Source organism: Macrosteles quadrilineatus, unplaced genomic scaffold (genome assembly GCF_028750875.1).
Source record: "Macrosteles quadrilineatus isolate MER2022 unplaced genomic scaffold, UCM_ALF_1.0 Scaffold_1__1_contigs__length_201487025, whole genome shotgun sequence".
In the NCBI taxonomy this organism is placed as follows: Eukaryota; Metazoa; Arthropoda; class Insecta; order Hemiptera; family Cicadellidae; genus Macrosteles; species Macrosteles quadrilineatus.
Window position 1 is genome coordinate 17,945,749 of NW_026542594.1, and position 18,802 is coordinate 17,964,550.

At 33.5% G+C, this 18,802-nt stretch overlaps 1 protein-coding gene across 1 annotated transcript in view; it reads left to right on the forward strand.

Moving 5' to 3' along the window:
- Nucleotides 1-18,802, forward strand: part of LOC129004474 (ubiquitin conjugation factor E4 A) — a 165,325-nt gene that overhangs the window by 104,736 nt on the left and 41,787 nt on the right. Inside the window, exons 9-11 of the mRNA XM_054433077.1 lie at nucleotides 8,829-8,974; nucleotides 9,507-9,656; nucleotides 12,813-12,896. Coding sequence (XP_054289052.1) covers nucleotides 8,829-8,974; nucleotides 9,507-9,656; nucleotides 12,813-12,896 — 380 coding nt within the window. The remainder of the gene's footprint in view (nucleotides 1-8,828; nucleotides 8,975-9,506; nucleotides 9,657-12,812; nucleotides 12,897-18,802) is intronic.

An 18,802-nucleotide genomic window follows, 5' to 3' on the forward strand; every position in this document is an offset into this window, starting at 1 on the left:
ATCCTACTAATCCTACTAATATTATAAATGAGAAAGTTTGGATGTATGGATGTATAGATGTATGGATGTATGTTTGTGACAAGTGAACGCGAAAAATACTGGTCGGATTGGGCTGAAATTTGGCATGATGATAGCTCACATTCCCGATTAACATATAGGCATATTCTTATTTCAAAAATCCTTTCGGGCTCCGCCCCAGTGGCTCTGGAGTTTCCCATGTTAACCTTATGAGAAATGGAATTATTGAATCTTAACAGCTGTTTCAATTAAACAAGTTGGTTCTGTTCTTATTTCTTTTACATTTATGACAACAGCTAATTTGCAACCAAAAGGTGAGTGAGCATAGCGAACGAACTTCAACCTGGAGGCGAGTTAGCGTAGCGAACGAGCTAACCTGAAGGCAAGTGAGCGCAGCGAACGAGCTCCAACCTAAAGGTGAGTGGGCGTATCGAACAAACTTCAACCAGGACGTGATTGAGCCATGCGAACGAGATAATCTTGAAAATTAAGAAGTTAAACGGGGCAAAGCCCGCGGGTTACAGCTAGTATTTTCCATAAATATGAGGTAGGTTTATTTTAATCTAACCTTTTATCATGGATTATTGATCCTAAAACTATGTCAATGATTATAGAAAAAAAGATTTTATAACCGTCGCTGTATCAACTACGGCTATGCTTTGGATTTTTTAAAGCGTCTTAAGTTAATAATCTTAAGCGAAAATAATGTTATTTATATGTTTTCATGGAAACAGTATGAAAATTACAATGTATATGTGTTGTCATGAATTTGGAGGCTACTTTAAATAAATTCTAACTGCTTCACGTGTGTTGGATTAACTTAACATAACTTGCACATCACATTTTTTTTATATGTATATTTAGGTAAATTAAGTTATTGTGTTTTGCTAAACCTATGCTTAAATTAAACTAAAGAATATCATCAATAACTAAATTTTTGTTGATTTTTGTTTTCTAAAATCTGTTGTATATGTGTAACTATATTTAATTATCAAATGGTACCGGTAATACAAAATATTCTTATTTTATCTTAACGTAGCTTTTAGTTCACATTTACTTTATTTGATACATTTATTATTTGTGTTTTGCCACACCACTGATTAAATTAAACCAAGGAAAATATCATAAAACTAAGCAGCACACAGCGTTCTTTTGTTTCTAAAATCAATAAAATATCTGTTACTATGTTTTCTTAATGGTAAGTGTGAAAATGTAAAGTCAATGGACGATGGAACTGATTAAAAGAACTGGTTTGTATATTAAGTTGTTTGTTGATATTTTTGGTATTATAGAATCAGAGATGCAATGAAACATATACAGTATTTGCTATTACATTTTTTAGTCCTTGATGCTTTGATAATCATATTAGTTTTGTCTGCTGTCTTTAATGCTAAATTATTTGTTTGAAATTTGTTATAGTACCTGTAGATATAGTTTCTTTAATATTTCAAAAGACTGTATTGATAAGGCACAGCAATATTTTGAAAGTTTATAACAGCTGACTTAGTTTTGCTAATGATTTATTGGGAGTGAAATAACTGAAGATGAAAGGATTTGTGATTTAATATAAGGAAGAGTTTAATATAAAGATATTTAAATTTAATGAGGTGTTAGCCCGTCCTACGTACGGGAATAGACAATTAAAACTGTGTATAATTCAGAACAGCTAGCTTACACGTATAAAGACAAATTTTATAACAGCCTACAGTAGAAAGAGTATTTATCAATTGAGAACTGTATAGGCCTAGTCAGCGATATCACCTTCCAATTCCATCGCATACCTGCCTCTTCCATAATCAATATCACCACAATACAATTACTCATACTATACACAATTTCCAGTAGGTCTGAATAGAAACTCCCTAAAATAAAACGAAAACATCCAATAAAATTCACAGTACACATAATTATAAAGTTGGTGTCCTGACATCATTAAACAAATCATCCACACATATCCTTTATATCAATTTCACTGCATCAATTGCTAAATAAATAAGTGTTTACAAAGAAAAGTAAAAACAACAACGTATAGTTTGTATTGTAAACAGCTGAAACGAAAATAAAATAATATTCATTTGAAAAAAAAAGAACTGGTCACATGTTGAAGGAATTAAAAACGTAAACACGCAAGTAAAGCTAGTGACGTAATTAATTGTCTATGTTTATTACCCATTCCGTTGTCAGTTCTAATATTCTGATAATTAAACCACCCTCATTGAATCAATGTACATCATAATTCCCCATATTCATTTATTTAAACTATAAAATATTCAGCGCCTCCAAACGTAACCACAACTAAACACACGCCAAACAACTTTTTAGATTTCATAAAAGGATGGTAAGTCTAATAATTGCAGTATCCTAGGTCAATGATGACGTTATGTTCAATCTATGTCATTCATCTGCATATCTTTGGATAAAACACCCGTCTGAGGTTGTGGTGGTAATTTAAAATCGTATTCCTGATGATTATTGATCTCCTTCTTTATGACATCAATATTCCCGGGCCTAATCCAAACAAAGTTTAAGCATTCAAAAACATTGATTGTAAACAAAAAGCCACCAAGATGAATTAAAACATGTGAAAATTGTGATTTTTCTACCCTTTCTTAAAAAAGTTGAGCAGTAAAATAATTTGCATATCATTTTTTAAGACTCATGTACAGAGCCTCGACTTGTATACTTCGGTGGTGTTACTTATCTCGGTGGTCTACTAATCTTACTTATTTCCTATAATCAATGACAAAATCTGAGTAAATAATTTAACCAGCTGTTAGTTAAAACAAATTACATTGCGCTAAAATAAACCAAAGATTAAAAAGATTAGTTAAAATAATAATTTGAAGATCCTAGTATTTTACTATGTATATTTAAATAATCTGTCATCCTCTTATCGAAGGATTGAACGTATCAATGATTAGCATTACACATAGTATAAATAAGTCAACCCTTAGTATGCCTTTTAATCTTATCCAAATGCTGAATTTGTGTTATAAACGCTGGATGTTTACAGCTGTTATGTTAAGCAAATTATATTATACCAAAAGCTAGTTTAAATTTTTAGCGTCGGCTGCTAGACTTTTCAAAAATTAAAACTTAATTTGTAAATAACTGGGACTCTAAACTAAAATTATGGCTTCAACATTCCCTAGTTCTCAAAATTATCTTTCTTTCATCACAAAAATCATGAAAATCCGCCGAGTGGTTGATTCAGAATCGTGAAATAAAAAAACCCTATTTCGTTTTAATATTATAGATAATTAGTATTTTTGCAACTTCAAAATTGAAATTTAAAATGTCAATAATAAATTTAAAGATCTGTAACTAAGGGAGACGAAGGTAAATCTGGTAAATCATGTATGTCAAAGTTTTACTCGAAGATTTGGTCAGTTTTTCTCATATCAGCCTACACAAGATTTAAAATTAATCAAAACCAAAATGGTGGTATCCACTACTTACCAGATTTAAAAGTCATAACTTAAACGTTTCTATTAAGGCCATAAAAGTTGAATTTTGTTTCTAAAAGCGTTGGCGGATGTGTAACTATTATATGCAAGAGATAAAGATTAAAATGTTTCTATTTTGTTTCCTCTTCCCGTTGCAAAGCACGGGTACAACAGCTAGTATTTTATAACGAGCCAATCAATTTTGTTCTCAACTAATACAATGTTTACAACTTATCTATGTACTACGCATTAAACAATTACATAACTTCGCAAGCCTTAGAAGAACATGCGTTCTTTCAAAATACGAATTAAACTCTGGTCAATGCGGTACCAGCCTTCAACTCTGGCGACGCAATGCCCGCATTTTTAGACCTTTCGGGACTTGCATTTTTAGACCTTCCGGGATTTAGACCTTCAGCAACACTCCCCAGGAAGATAGCCATTATCAAGAAAAGATATCTAAACAGATAAGGGAGTACGCTTAATCTATGATATAACTGCTGACTAATTGTAAAGCTCAATTTATTATTTTGGAACTTGTATAATTATAATGTCATATATTCATGGACCTCAAACTGTTAACTTCATGAATGAAAATATTTAGAGAAAAAGTCGTTCTCTTTGTCTATAGTAGACATCAAAATTGTTGTTAGCAAAATGTAAACAAATAAAAAGAAGTAGAAGGTAATTTCTAAGAATGTTATTCTTATAATTACTACTGAGCGTAATCATCTAGAATTTTAATGGTATCTTCCCAGTGGTGTCATAATTCTTTGTGCAAAAGTTGAATGCTATTAGTGCAACGGTTCTTGAGTTTTTTACCCGAACACACAGAAGCACAGACAAGCAGACAACCAATCTCCGACTCCGCTATACACGATACATAGATTCATTCACTCATCTATATATGTTGTTGTAAACATATCCCCTCTTTAAAAAAGGGGATACAAAGGATTTAAATAATTTCAGACTAATATCTCTTTTTATTATATAAAAAAAAATATTAGATGTTTTTCAAAACGCTAATACCTTTTTATAAAAAAAAAACTATTTAGCTTTTTAGAAAACCTTCCACTGAATTTGCCCTCTTATATTTTTTTAAAAGTGTTTACGAAGGATTAAATAAATACTAAATAAAATGTCGGCAGTCTATCTGTTGACATAACAAAAGCATTTGATGCAGTTAATCATGAGTTATTACTAAATATTATTTGGGTTGCTTGCTTCAGAGGATCTATTTTGCATTGGTTTAGTAGTTACTTAAAAATAGAGTCCAGTGTGTTAAAGTTAACAATGTATATAGTTCTTATATGCCAATAGTTTGTGGCCTTCCACAAGGGGCTGTTTTGGGTCCAATTCTCTTCTTTGTTGCGGTCCATTTAAGGGTTCACTTACTAGTTTTGCTGATGACACAGCACTATGTTATAATTCACATTTTAAAAATTTTTTTGGAGCTTGATATGCGGTATGATTTGGATTTGATAAAGATTTGGTTTGCTTACAACAAATTAACACTTAGTATTAAAAAAAAAATGCATAATATTTTCGCTAATGGACCAAAATTTAAACGTTGATCCCATTTCTTATGAATGTGTTTCCTGCTTAATGTCTGTCAATGCTCTACCTTGTGATGGATGTATGTATATAGAACGCGTTGATAATATCAAGTATTTGGGTATTTGTGTAGATTAAAACTGCAGCTGGTGTGAACATATTAAACATCTAAATAAATACATGATATCAGCTCTACAAACTTTCTATTACTTAAGAAATATGTGTCCAGTTAAAGTCATGAGAATCATTTATTTTTCAATTGTGCATAGTAAACTACAGTACGGTATTAGTTTTTCAGGTGGAAGCTATTTTTCAAATATTAATTCTTATTATTAGAACCTCAGAAGAAAGTTGTCAAAATAAGGTACTTAGGTTAGGACTTAGAAGGACTGACCACACATTTTTATATTTTAAGCAAATTAATATACAATTTTACTTTTAAGATATTTGTATACGTATATTTTAGGGTTCTAGGGATATTTTTTTAAGAGGTGGTCATACATGTGGCAATAATAATATTTACTCCGATAGACTTAGGTTGCATAATCTAGTTGTACTATTAAAAGCCAATAACAAAGATTATCAAAGTTTTTTACTTTTTTTTTTATTTCATAATCTGTTGCCACTCAAAGTAACCCTCTGTAAGGGTGTAAATTATTAACTAATTTGAGAATATGGCTCTTTTCACTTGAGGATGTGGAGTTTTTGTAATTGTCTCAAGATTAAAATGTAGTTAATTACCCTTGTTTGCTGTTTTTTTTATATTTAAATATTTAGTGAGTATTATAAAGCACTCAAATATATTTTCATCAACTTTGTATCAATAGTTTTATCTCAATTATCAATATTGTCATATTATGTTAATTAGGGAGTTGCAGCACTACTGTTTCTGAGCGAGATGGTATCTCAACACAATACATTTCATGAGATACCTAACAACATTTTATTTTTATTTGTTTGAATTGTATTTTTGTTTTGTAATAGTTAATGATTTAAATTAATTTTAGTTTAAAAAAATGTATTTATATGTTCATTTTAAAATACTTTGTAATATTTTTTAATTGTAACATTGTTCTGTAAAAAATATGTTGGAAATAAAAAATCTTGAATCTTGACATGCGATAGGCCTACTGCATTACGAAGGCAGTTATTTAAATACACTAGTTATCAAAACATTAAACACATGAAAAGAGAGCAGTTGAGGTAAGTATGATCTAATACTGAAATCTCGTTGGCTGTTTGCTTGCTTTTGCTTCACAATTTGAATCATCTAGAACGAACAGAAATGAAGCAGACAAGAACTACCGACTTAAAATGCAAGTCAATTGGTGCTCCTCTACTGTTACCAGGGCCGGTTTAACCCATACGCAAAATACGCGGTCGCATATGGCGCCACAAAAAAGTGGCGCCAACGGGACAACTTTTTTTTTTCAGAGGAAAAAATTGGAAACAACTTTACTGACAAGAAAACAACTTAATTTTGCTCAGAGTTCAAGTATCCAAACCACCACACCAAAGGCATTTATTCTGTTTGTACCAATAGCACTTGAAAAATGCGTATACTTGCACTACAGTAGGGAGCTGTCGCTCGGCAGCGTACAGCGTGGCGCCTGTGGGTTTCATTTTATGACTCATGGTTGAGATAAGCGCGCAGCGCCACTTATCACAACAGAAACTTCCCCTACCCTTCTTCCAGTGGCGGCGATAGCGGGCCGGGGGGGCCCGCGAGCTAGGGGGGCCCGTGAGCCTTGACCAGGATTTTCGGTAAATTTTACCGGCACACAGGCCCGCGATAGTGTGACAGGCTCAGCCACACGGGTCCCCTATCATAACAATATTTATATGAGAATTAAAATAGGCTACGTTTTTCATGATGAAAATTTGTTCAAATAGTTTACAACAACTAAACTAACACTATTACTTGACCGATCGATATAAATTATCTACCAACCTAAGTAAAAGAATTGTCATCAGTCATGCGGGTTGCATTAACTGTCCTCGTGGATTGTGTGACTTTGCAGTCAAAATTGGTTGCATAATAATAGGGCCGTATTCATAACCAATTTGGCCTCTGTCTTCTTCACCCGCGGGGAAATGTTCTCGTCGATATCTGCGATCGCGGCAAAAGCGTAGGCCTAATCTTTCAACTTCGTGAGCGTGATCCTCACGGATATAAAAGCTTTTACTTTTAATTGTCCATTATTGTATTGAATACTGAGAAAATCGGCATTAAATCGACATTATAGGCCTATTATAAAAATCAACCGTTTCCAAAGCAACCCGATCTTGAACGCACTAAAAATTTTACTAAGGGCCTCAGGCCAAATCAGATCGGTTCAAAATCGGGTTGTTTTGGAAACGGTTGATTTTTATAATAGACCTATAATGTCGATTTTCGAGCCGAGCAGAGCCTGGACTACAAGCTTGAGAGATCAAGCACAAAGTCAGAAAATCAAGCTCGAGCCGATTTTCTATTCAATACAATAATGCACAATTAAAAGTAAAAGCTTTTATATCCGTGAGGATCACGCTCACGAAATTGAAAGATTAGGCTTAAGCTTTTGCCGCGATAGCGGATATCGACGAGAACATTTCCCCGCGGGTGACGATGACAATGTCTCCGCGGCCGCAGATGTTCAATATTTTACCGCGATTGCGGAAGACGATAATGACGTTTCTTTTTTAGCGAGAGATATATCTAGGATTTAGCCGCGATTACGGAAAAATGATTTACCCGTCACCACCCCCGGTCGCGGGAAGATATTAGGCCGTGATATTAGATTGGGCCGTGAACGCGGGAGACGATGATGCTGCTATCTAATGATGTCATAGGTTTGGTTGCATTTGCAATCACGGTAAACTATGATAATGTTTCTTCCATGACTTATGACTACGGGAAGTATTTACGATTTTGCCGCGATCATGGAAGACGATAATGACGCCTCGGGAGATGCCTTGTCAAGTTTATTGCAAAATTGCAAGTTTAGGCGGTAATACATGGGAAAATGTTTTTAAAGATCATTGGGAGAGGGGGGCCTGGCGAACAAACTTGCGGGGGGGCCCGCGGGTTCTTATCGCCGCCACTGCTTTCTTCCCCTGTTCACTCTCCTCCATAGAGCAGAGCAGTACGTTATTGCATTCTTCTGTATTCTTTTGGCAAGGTGTTAATACTTCAACTTGTTTTTTCATGTTTTCTACATGTTTAATGTATTCAATAAAAAATTCCTCTCTTGTTATCTACCTACACCTGTTTTTCTTTGTAATATGCTTTATAAAAACTTGTATCGTATCCAAGCTATCCTGTAATAAATATTTTCACATTTAGGAATAAATTTTTAACTTTGGGTTTTGCTAAAGTGTATATGATGAGTAAAAGTGTAAAAATGTTAAATTTCTGTGAATAATAAATAGTAGTTAAAAAAGTCTTTTATTGCAAGTATTCTTCTAACCTACTAAACTTATAAAAAAGTTCTTCCAAAAAAAAATTCAAAAATAGGGTTAAGTTATGTTCATGGTTGGTGGGGTGGTGGGGAAATTCTAGGTGGCGCTGATTCGGGTGTTCGCTTAACTCTGAAAAATTCCTAGAACCGGCCCTGACTGTTACTAGGAGCACTGCGTCACCATTACAGCTCACAGCAATTGTATGTATGAAGGCAATGCAAATGCTACATTGCTCCATAACTAGTAGTGTTTTGGTTTTATTTTTAGTCTCTTCAACATCACAACCATTTACATCTATTTTCAATAGTTGGTCGCTTGGTCCACCCAGTGTTTGAAATTGTGTAACTTGTTTGTGTAATATTTTTACAGATGGTGGAATCCTTGTTAGATGTGTTTGTCAGTATTGAAATGACAGGCCAGAGTGTGTCGTTTGAGCAAAAGTTCAACTACCGTCGGCCAATGTACACGGTCATGGAGTACTTATGGAGTTTAGACGAGCAGAAAGAGTGTTTTAAGTGAGTATATTAACAGTTCTGGTAAAACCTTGTAAAAGTACTAGAAGAATAACAATAAGTTGTAATCCTAGTTAAATTTAAAAAAGGTAATCTGGATCCATTAGTATTCCATCTTGATAATTTTTATGGCTGATGAAAAAAGCAATAAGATAAATTTATATGTAGTGTTATTAAATAAATATAAAGATCAATTCCAAACAAAATCAAATCTTGGAAGTTTACAGAATGTAAGGTTTCCTTCAAATTTGAAGCCAGTCACATAAAAAAGTGCAGTCCCCTATCTTGCAATATGACCTCAAATGAACTATGAAGTCTTATTATTCCAATAAGCTATCACATACAATTCTGTAGAGTATTATCATGCCAGTAGTTAACCGTAGAAAATATCCCTTCAGTGTTTAAGAAGCCATAGAAAATTATCTGGAAGTTATTACAAAACAATACAAAAATTTAATTAAAAAAATCATATTTCCAAGAGGTTTTAAGCTTTGCTAGGTTTTTGAATCCATTTAATGACACAATTTACTTGCAGGAAACTTGCTGCTGAAGCGGAGGCCAACATGGAAGCAGTGAACCCTCCGCTGTTTCTCAGGTTCCTCAACTTGCTGATGAATGACGCTGTGTTTCTCCTGGACGAAGCCCTCAGTAACATGGCTCAACTGAGAACAATGATAGCGGCAAGGTAGGCCCATCGTTATATAACACAATGGATGCCTTATTTTCAGAATTTCCACAGACTGGTAGAAAAACCAGGAATTATTCGTGGGTCCTGAAATTTCATCAGAAAAACCTGTGTTCAGGGCCGCAGCTATGGGTGGGGAGGGGGGCATGGGGGTTGTTTGTCTCGGGCGGTAACTTTTGGGAGGGCGGCAAAATTGAGGCTGCTATATAATTTGTTTCAACTTTACTATACAAATCAGTTTGCTTTTGCATATAAAAGTGGTCTAGCCAATATGATAAATACCCCCGCCGCAGCAAACCTGCAGACTAAGCGAATTTCCATTTGACTGATTGGATTTACACTGAAATGTCTACTTAAAAATATAACACTTATTCCCTATTTAAATAGAATTAGTTTAACAAGAACTTAGGTTTGCTGCATCAGGGAGGGTAAAACTGTTTTTTTTTTGTAAAATTTTAATAGTTAGTAAGAAATAAAGACATTTTCCAAATTTGATCAAAATATGTTCATAAACAAGCAAACTACAACAGTTTACTTATTCTTCATAAGAATAACATGGGAATTTTAAATTTACAATTTTTTGGAATTTTCTCCGTAACCATTAGGCGCATAATAACGCTTCAATATACTAAATTATTTGTTTTTTTAAGCTCTACAAAATGGTTTGGAAAGAAATTGCTAAATTTTATGTTTTTTGGGTCAAAAATGAGAAAACCCTATTTTTACCCCATAAAACCCCCCGTAAACCCCCATTCCCATGGTCCGATCATGCTGGATCGCGAACTCGTTCGAATAAACGTAGGTTTACACGTTTGTACCAAATTTCATCAAAATCGGATCATTTTTGCTAGAGTTATCGTGCTAACGGACATATATATATATATAAATATATAAATATATAAACATATAAATATATATATATATATATATATGAATTTGAACGGATGGTGTTTTTCGCCTCTAGAGACCTCAAAACGAAAAAAAAAAATCGGTCCCGCGTCCAGGTCTTACCATGAGTATTACGGTAATAGCTTATTCCCTATATGGGAAATTCGCTAAAAGAGCTCTGAAGAAAATAAATTTATACTGTGTGAACGTGGTGATAGGTGCAGGGGGGGGGGGAGTGGCGGACATGACTGCTCAAGGTCAAAGTTGTTTCTTGTATTTACAGGCGTGTCTAGAGTGGAGTCGCCACCCAAAAGGGCGAAGAGGGTCGCAGCGTTTTGTAGAAAAAGGACTATTTTTAAACAACAAATTGTTTTCTAAAATGAATGATTCATCATGCTCGCAAGTAACAATAACGATGTCCCTTTGATAATGTGAGAAGTTTATGATTTTCCTGCATTCGCAGATGACGATAATGATGTTCCCGTGATGTTCACAATTTTGCCGCAATCGCAGGTGTTGATAACAATGTCCTTGTGATGGCGAGAGACGTTGAGGGTTTCCCGCAATTGCGGGTGACGTTAATCATGATCCTGTGATGGAAGGAAATGTTCACAATTTTGCTGCGATCGCAGTCAATTCTTTTGACTAGGGAGGGGCGCCTTTCGCACACTCTGGCTCGATCCACCATTGATCAATAGACAGAACATCCAATTAAAGACAATTATTAGCAAGTATTAACTCAATTAAACATATATAAATAAAAAAACATATATTTACGCTTATACTGTTACTCACAAGACAGTAAATATACAAAAAAGATGGTAAGTGGTGATCGATTTTGATTGGACACTCCAATCATCAGACCTAATAGGCGAATCATCAATTTTTTGTATATTTACCGTCCTGTGAGTAACAGTATAAGCGTAAATATATGTTTTAAATGTTATAAGACATTTCTTTCATTTACTTTCCGTAAATTTAATAACACGTACAATGCTGATCAAGAAGTTATTTAAACTAATTGACGTGACCTTATGGATGGAGAGCTGTATGTTCACTGCATTTTAATAAACACATATTTAAAAAAATTTTGATTAGTTCTCTTAAAAATTGTACTTACAAGTTTAATGTTTCCATAATAATATACCAATTTTAAAAATTATTACATTTTTAATTACAAGATATGAACTTATCACTAAACATTCGGGCAATTTTCTTTAAAAAGTTTGTGCTTCTTGTTAAGACTGGCTGTAAAACGCCATTGTTGGCACTTGCGGGGAGAAATTTAGGACTTGCCCCCCTAGAAAAATGTATAGCTGCGACCCTGCCTGTGTAATACGGCCTTTTGGTTGTAATACGGATTTAAGACGAATTTAGGAGGGTTAAACCCAGCAAAGTACTTTATTTGACTACGTAAACGCACATAAAATTCCGTTAGCCCCAACTCCGTTAAAACATTGTGAACATGACGTGAACATCTTCTAAGGTCATAGAAAACTTGGTGAATCTTCCGGGGTTACGGCGACGTCATGGTCTCCCACGGTTGCGGAAAAACATGAATATCACCAGCCATCACAACCAAATTGCTAATTTTTCATCTCACATCTTCGCAAATGCTTTCCGCAATGGCGAAAATATATGCACAATCTTTTTCTGTCTAAAATGACCCCTCAAGCCAATAAATTGTTGTTGATCCAACCTTACCCAAAATTTTTTTGGACCTGCAGACCCCTCTAAGCAAAAAAGGAATCAAGACCTAGAAAGCTGGCGGAAATTTGTGAGTTTTTCCCCCAGGAGTTCAGTGGCCACCCTGATTTTCAAGAAAATTATGTGTGAGTTTGCTTAACTAAAGAAAATTAGCTAATACTTGTTTGTTTGGAAAGTATAGAATTAAACTTTCAATAGATACACTAAAACAAGTAAATTTCCCAAACATTGTCAAAATACATATTATAAAAGGTATAAAATTACCTGAGTACTGCCAGAGTGATCCTGTTACTGTAGTCCTTACGGATAACACGTTTTGAAGACTATGATGAGGACTTAGTCTTCGAAACGTGTTATCCGTAAGGACTACAGTAACAGGATCACTCTGGCAGTACTCAGGTAATTTTATACCTTTTATAGTTTGTACTGTGATCCAGAGACAAAACAACTCAAAATATGAAGTATACAAATTATATTTACGAAGATACATTTTTTATTGATTGTGTGTATATTGTGTTTACAAATTGTAACCTACAGAGCGTTCTGAACTAATTTTTTCAGAGAGGCAGGTGAATGGAACTCTCTTCCACCAGCTGAGCGACAGAGAAATGAAAGTAGCTTTGTGCACGTTGGAATGACTGCCAGGTAAAAAATCTTGTGCTTGGATCCAACTCTTTAACAATTCAAACATGGCTGACTAAAAGTAGCCCTAACTTTATACATTTAAACCACAAGTTAAATCCTGAGAGAAATTTAGATTAGAATTTGATTTTTACTTTCTAACTCTATACAGGGTGTTTTTTTTTAATTGCTTCTTTATTTATGTAAAAGCTGCAATAGATAGAAATATGCAGTTTGCGGGAATTTTTTATTGACAAGGGGGCCACAATTGTTGTGAATTTAATGTGAAGTTCCCATTCACTCCCTTTCTCGGGGTCCCCCTACCCCTAACTATTTCAAGGTACCCCTTTTGACATATCAAATGTGAGGGCATGAAAAAAGAAAAAGAATGGCGCAAACTAGAGATCTCTACGTCAATCCTATGAAAATTTATGGCAGTTCAAAATTTAAACCTCCCCCTTTTTTTTAACCAATATACATTTTTTTAATGGCTGTAGCTCGAAAACGGTAAGAGCTAGCAAACATTTGAAAGAATTTTCATGGTCAGGAATTACATTTTCTACAAAATACTCTTTAGCGTTTTCCGAAAATCGCACTCCTTCACCTTCGAAAATCGCCCTACTTCTATAGTGGTAGCAAAACGGGAGTGCCGATGGAGACCTGTGGGGGTGCGTGCGTTTAAAGGGACTTGACCTGGTCTCCATCGGCACTCCTGTTTTGCTACCACTATAAAATTTGTAAAATTTCTCGGATTTTTTACGGTTTTTTTATTGAGCAAGCATTTTTTAAAGGTGTGACTAGCTTGCATGCTTGCAAGGCTTAACACACTCAAAAATAAATTAAACGGCGTAAAATAAAATTTTGCAACTTCAACATATCATTGTATGATGACTTTTCTAGCTTTTTGGAAGAAATCAAAAGTTTGCCTCCCTCCCCCTTTGGGTAGATAGGGGGGAAACTAAAAGTTTTCAAATATTAAGACCAATGTTGTGGCCCCTCATTTTAAAGCTCTTAAATATTAGAATACAATGCCACAAATTTGAACCCAAACGGATAACCGAGTCGAAAATGGCAGCCGTTCAAAGATATCTTGAATCTGCCATTTTGAATCTTTTAACGGCTCTCATTTTTTACTAGAGGTGTGCGAATATTCGAAAGTACGAATAGTTGAACAAATACTTTAGTATTCGAGCCTGACTCGATCTTAATAGAGTATATTCAAACATTCGATTAGTAAAAAAACCTAGAAATAATCTCTAATTTCAACCTAATAAATCATGGTATTGTGTTGTTTTATTTCTACCCAGCATTTCATGCTTGGTATTACAAAAATCACAACGGCAACGTCAGAATATTATGACATCTTCCTTAACTCTGAAGTCTACACCTCCGCTCAGCTGCCTAGTTTACAATGCTCCAATACGATAGGCTTACTGCAACCTACCGGCATGGAAACATAATACTGTCAACCATTCTTATTTGATTAATTAACAATAGCCTATATTGATCAGAATTGTAGTTTGGATTAGTTTATCAGACAGATATCTATTTGGATAATTTTAAAATACATTCTCTTAGCTTAGTTAATATTAGGATCTACTTTTTGTAATGCAAAGTCAAAGTACAGTAGAATGAAGAAATAAGTCTGAAAGTGTTGACTGAGTAGCAACTAGCAAGCTATGAGGTTAGAACTGCACTTTAAAGTCTTTAGCATAGATTAAACATACCTTACTACTTAACAAGACACAAGCTACTGTGAATTAATTTCCATGAAAATAATCTGCAACATTTTTCTATTTTTGAACGCAGAAAATCTTTTTTTAACCCTACTTTCTTGTTTTGTTACACAATTTTGTCTGCAATATGAGAATTGTATTGCAAACGGGAGGTGTAAGCCTAAGGTTGGTTTACATCCTACTGCCCTTCCTTCCGAGAAAAAGACCATGCAGTCTCAAAAACGTTGACTTTCAGTTTAAAAACATTGACTTGTTTTTCTGCATTTAATTTTACATATTTGTATATATAGAGGCTACAGGATGTCTGGTCCCATAAGTTTTTAGTCAAATTATTTGTCAAACTAAATCAGGGTGTCCAGCCGTCCTGGAAACTGGGAAAATTGCGAATTGTGCGTGAATGTGTTGACCGGAAAAAAATCCATAAATTGTGTGTGGATTTTGTAAAAACCGGGAAATTTAAATGTTTCGCTGATTTTGTCTGGTTTTGTGTAGTTAAAAATCGCGATTGCGGGAAATCACATCACGGATGTTGCCGCAATAACTGGATATCATTACTGATGTTGCTGCGATCGTGGGAAATCATCACAAATTTTGCTGCCATTGCAAGATGATTTCAGATGAGGCCACGATTAAATTCATTTATTATTAAATGATTTAATTTATTTCATTTATTATTATTCAATTATTCATTTATTCAAAAAAAAAAAAAAAAAAAAATAACATTACATATAGGCCTAACTTTTAACTTTTTACAATAAATAATCTGAAATTAAGTCCCTGCGAAGCAAAGCTTGAGTGCAGGGACCTAGTCGCAAACATCAAGTAAAATAACTATATAATAACAAATACATAGAATATGAATTACATTAAATTGTGACATAAATATATTACTACTAGCTGTTGTACCCGTGCTTTGCAACGGGAAGAGGACACAAAATAGAAACATTTTAATCTTTACATATGTTGCATATAATAGTTACACATCCGCCAACGCTTTTAGAAACAAAATTCAACTCTTATGGCCTTAACCCTCCGAGTGTCCATAGTTTAGGCCTTAATGTCCACCTATTTTTGGCCCCTTTGCAAGGTTTTATTAAAACGGATCTGAGAAGCTTAAAACAATGTTAATTCTAATGTTCTATATACCATTTTGTTTGGAAAATCATGGGCTTCAATACTATATATAAAACATAAAGAACATTTTTTCAAAAAAAAATTTTTAGGTAAAAAAAAAATATAATTTCGAAAATTAAAAAAAAAAAAAATAAGTTCGCGCTCAATGAAATTGTATAAATTATAGGCCTATAAATATTTGAAAATAGCCACTTTGTTCTAAATTTTATGAGGATTACAAATATATAATCATATAGCGAGGTAAGTTATCAAATAAATAAGTTATGAGCGAAAAACGGATTTCAGTACATAGCGTTTAGCTAAGAATGCATAGCCTAACCATAGCTAGGAATCTGGCTGATAATTTACATCAATATCACTACCTACTTCTTCAGGATCATCAACCAGCACTTCAAAACCACTTAAATCTTCTTATAATGCACCACGTATATCACTACTTTTGATTTTTAACACTAAAACAATGATAAACGTAATAAAACACATCAGTCATCGGTCCGGGGGAACCTAGCTGTTTACAAATACACGCACGTCAGCTGTCTGCTACAATATTTTCGGAACTAAAATGAATAGCGCTTAGAGACAGACCTCTGGAGAAAGCTTAGAATATTACGGAAAGAACGATACCTAACTCGATCCAGTTCAATCCGATTCAGTCAGTCATAGAGCCTTCGCCGTAAACGATGTTTGTGCGTCTTAAACTCGACGCGTGACCCTACACAAAGTGTGTTGTGCGTCTTAAACTCGACGCGTGACACTCGGAGGGTTAATAGAAAAGTTTTAGTTATGACTTTGAAATCTGGTAATTAGTGGATACCACCATTTTGGTTTTGATTAATTTTAAATCTTGTGTAGGCTGATATGAGAAAAACTGACCAAATCTTCGAATAAAACTTTGACATACATGATTTACCTTCATCTCCCTTGATTACATATCTTTTAATTTATTATTGACATTTTCAATTTCAATTTTGATGTTGAAAAGGCACTAATTATTAAATTTAAATGAAATTTTTTCACAAATCCTTCCATCTTCAGTTTTATTACTCACAATAAATCGTTAGCAAAACTAAGTCAGCTGTTATAAACTTTAGAAATATTGGTTTGCCTTATCAATGCAGTCTTTTGAAATATTAAAGAACTATATCTATAGGTACTATAAAAAAATTTAAACAAATAATTTAGCATTAAAGACAGCAGACAAAACTAATATAATTATCAAAGCATCAAGGACTAAACAATTTAATAGCACATACAGTATATATGCTTCATTGCATCTCTGCTGATTCTACTCTACAAAAATATCAACAAACAACTTAATATACAAACCAGTTCTTTTAATCAGTTCCATCGTCCATTGCCTTTACATTTTCACACTTACCATTAATTAAACATAGTAACAGAGATTTCATTGATTTTAGAAACAAAAGAACACTGTGTACTGCTTAGTTTTATGAAATTTTCCTTGGTTTAATTTATTCAATGGTGTGGCAAAACACAAATAATAAATGTATTACATAAATTAAATGTGAACTGAGAGCTATGTTAAAATAAAATAAGAGTATTTTGTATTACCATTTGATAATTTAATTAAATATAGTTACACATATACAACAGATTTTAGAAAACAATAATCAACGACGTACAATTTAGTTATTGATGATATTCTTTAGTTTAATTTAAGCAAATTCATACAAAACATCTATACATTGTAATTTTCATACTGTTTCCATGAAAACATATCAATAACATTATTTTCATAGCTTAGACGCTTTAAAAAATCCAAATTAGAGCCGGAGTTGATACAGCAACGGTTATAGAATCTTTTTTTTCTATAATCATTGACATAGTTTTAGAATCAATAATCCATGATAAAAGGTTAGATTCAAATAAACCTACCTCATAGTTATGGAAAATATTATTTTTACTTTCTTTGTATCAGCTGTCTGAAATTGTGAAATATGCAGTTTAGCAGTTCTTCTTGTTTACATTTAAATGTCAAAGCAAATATAAACAAACATTTTTAGTGTTCTCATCGCAGCCATGGAGACCAATCAATATTTACTTTTAAAATGTTCACCTCAGAACTTTTAAAGCCAAAGGGGCAAAGCCTACGGTCAGTATCGAAATGTGAATAGTCCTATAATGGTCCTTGGTATGGTAGCTATATCTTTGTAAAATTTAAGCCCAGTTGGTTCAGTAGTTTTTGCACCTATTAGTAACACACATACAGACAGACACCAATAGATTTTTATATAGTAGTATTGATTAACTATATTATTTTTGCGTAATCACTATTTTAATTCTAATAGATAATTACTACATCTATGTAATAGAATGGTGAGGTAATGTAAATCCGAGATTCAATTATCATGATGGGCTAATCTGACTAATATATAACTTTTAATCAAAATAGTATTAATAGGAAACAATATTCAAACTTTTATACAAAAGAACAATACTGCACGTCAAAGAAAAAAAAAATGAGCCTTGGGAAGGTTTGTATATTATATGCTTTTGAAATAATCAGCACAGGAAACTGGCGTTCGCGCATACAGACACACGCACATTCCGTAACACTCGCATGCACACATACATACTAACGTTCTCATACCTTATCACTCTAAAATTCCCTCTCATTCCGACTGACCAGCTTACGTTATTGGGTGTAGTTAGAGGCGATTAAAGATTCCATCTCGTTCTGATCAATACTAACTAACCAGCCATTTACAGTTTTTTTATAAGAGCAAATACTATAGTGAAATTGAAATTTTAATCTATCAGGTAATTTTGGAAACATGTAGTTAGCCATATAAAAAGCACAAGTACAGTTTATAGTTTTATTCAATCTGGGAACGGCAATACTAGTATTAAGAGCATACCGGGTGAAATGGTTATGGTTGGTGTTAGAAAAAATGTCAGCTTTATTTTTGAATATGTTTAGCATGATGGATCTAACAAATAATTGTGAGATATTAAAATCTTTAAATTCGTCAAAAATAATGTTTGAAGGATATCTATAAAAAGCACAAGTACAGTTTATAGTTTTATTCAATCTGGGAA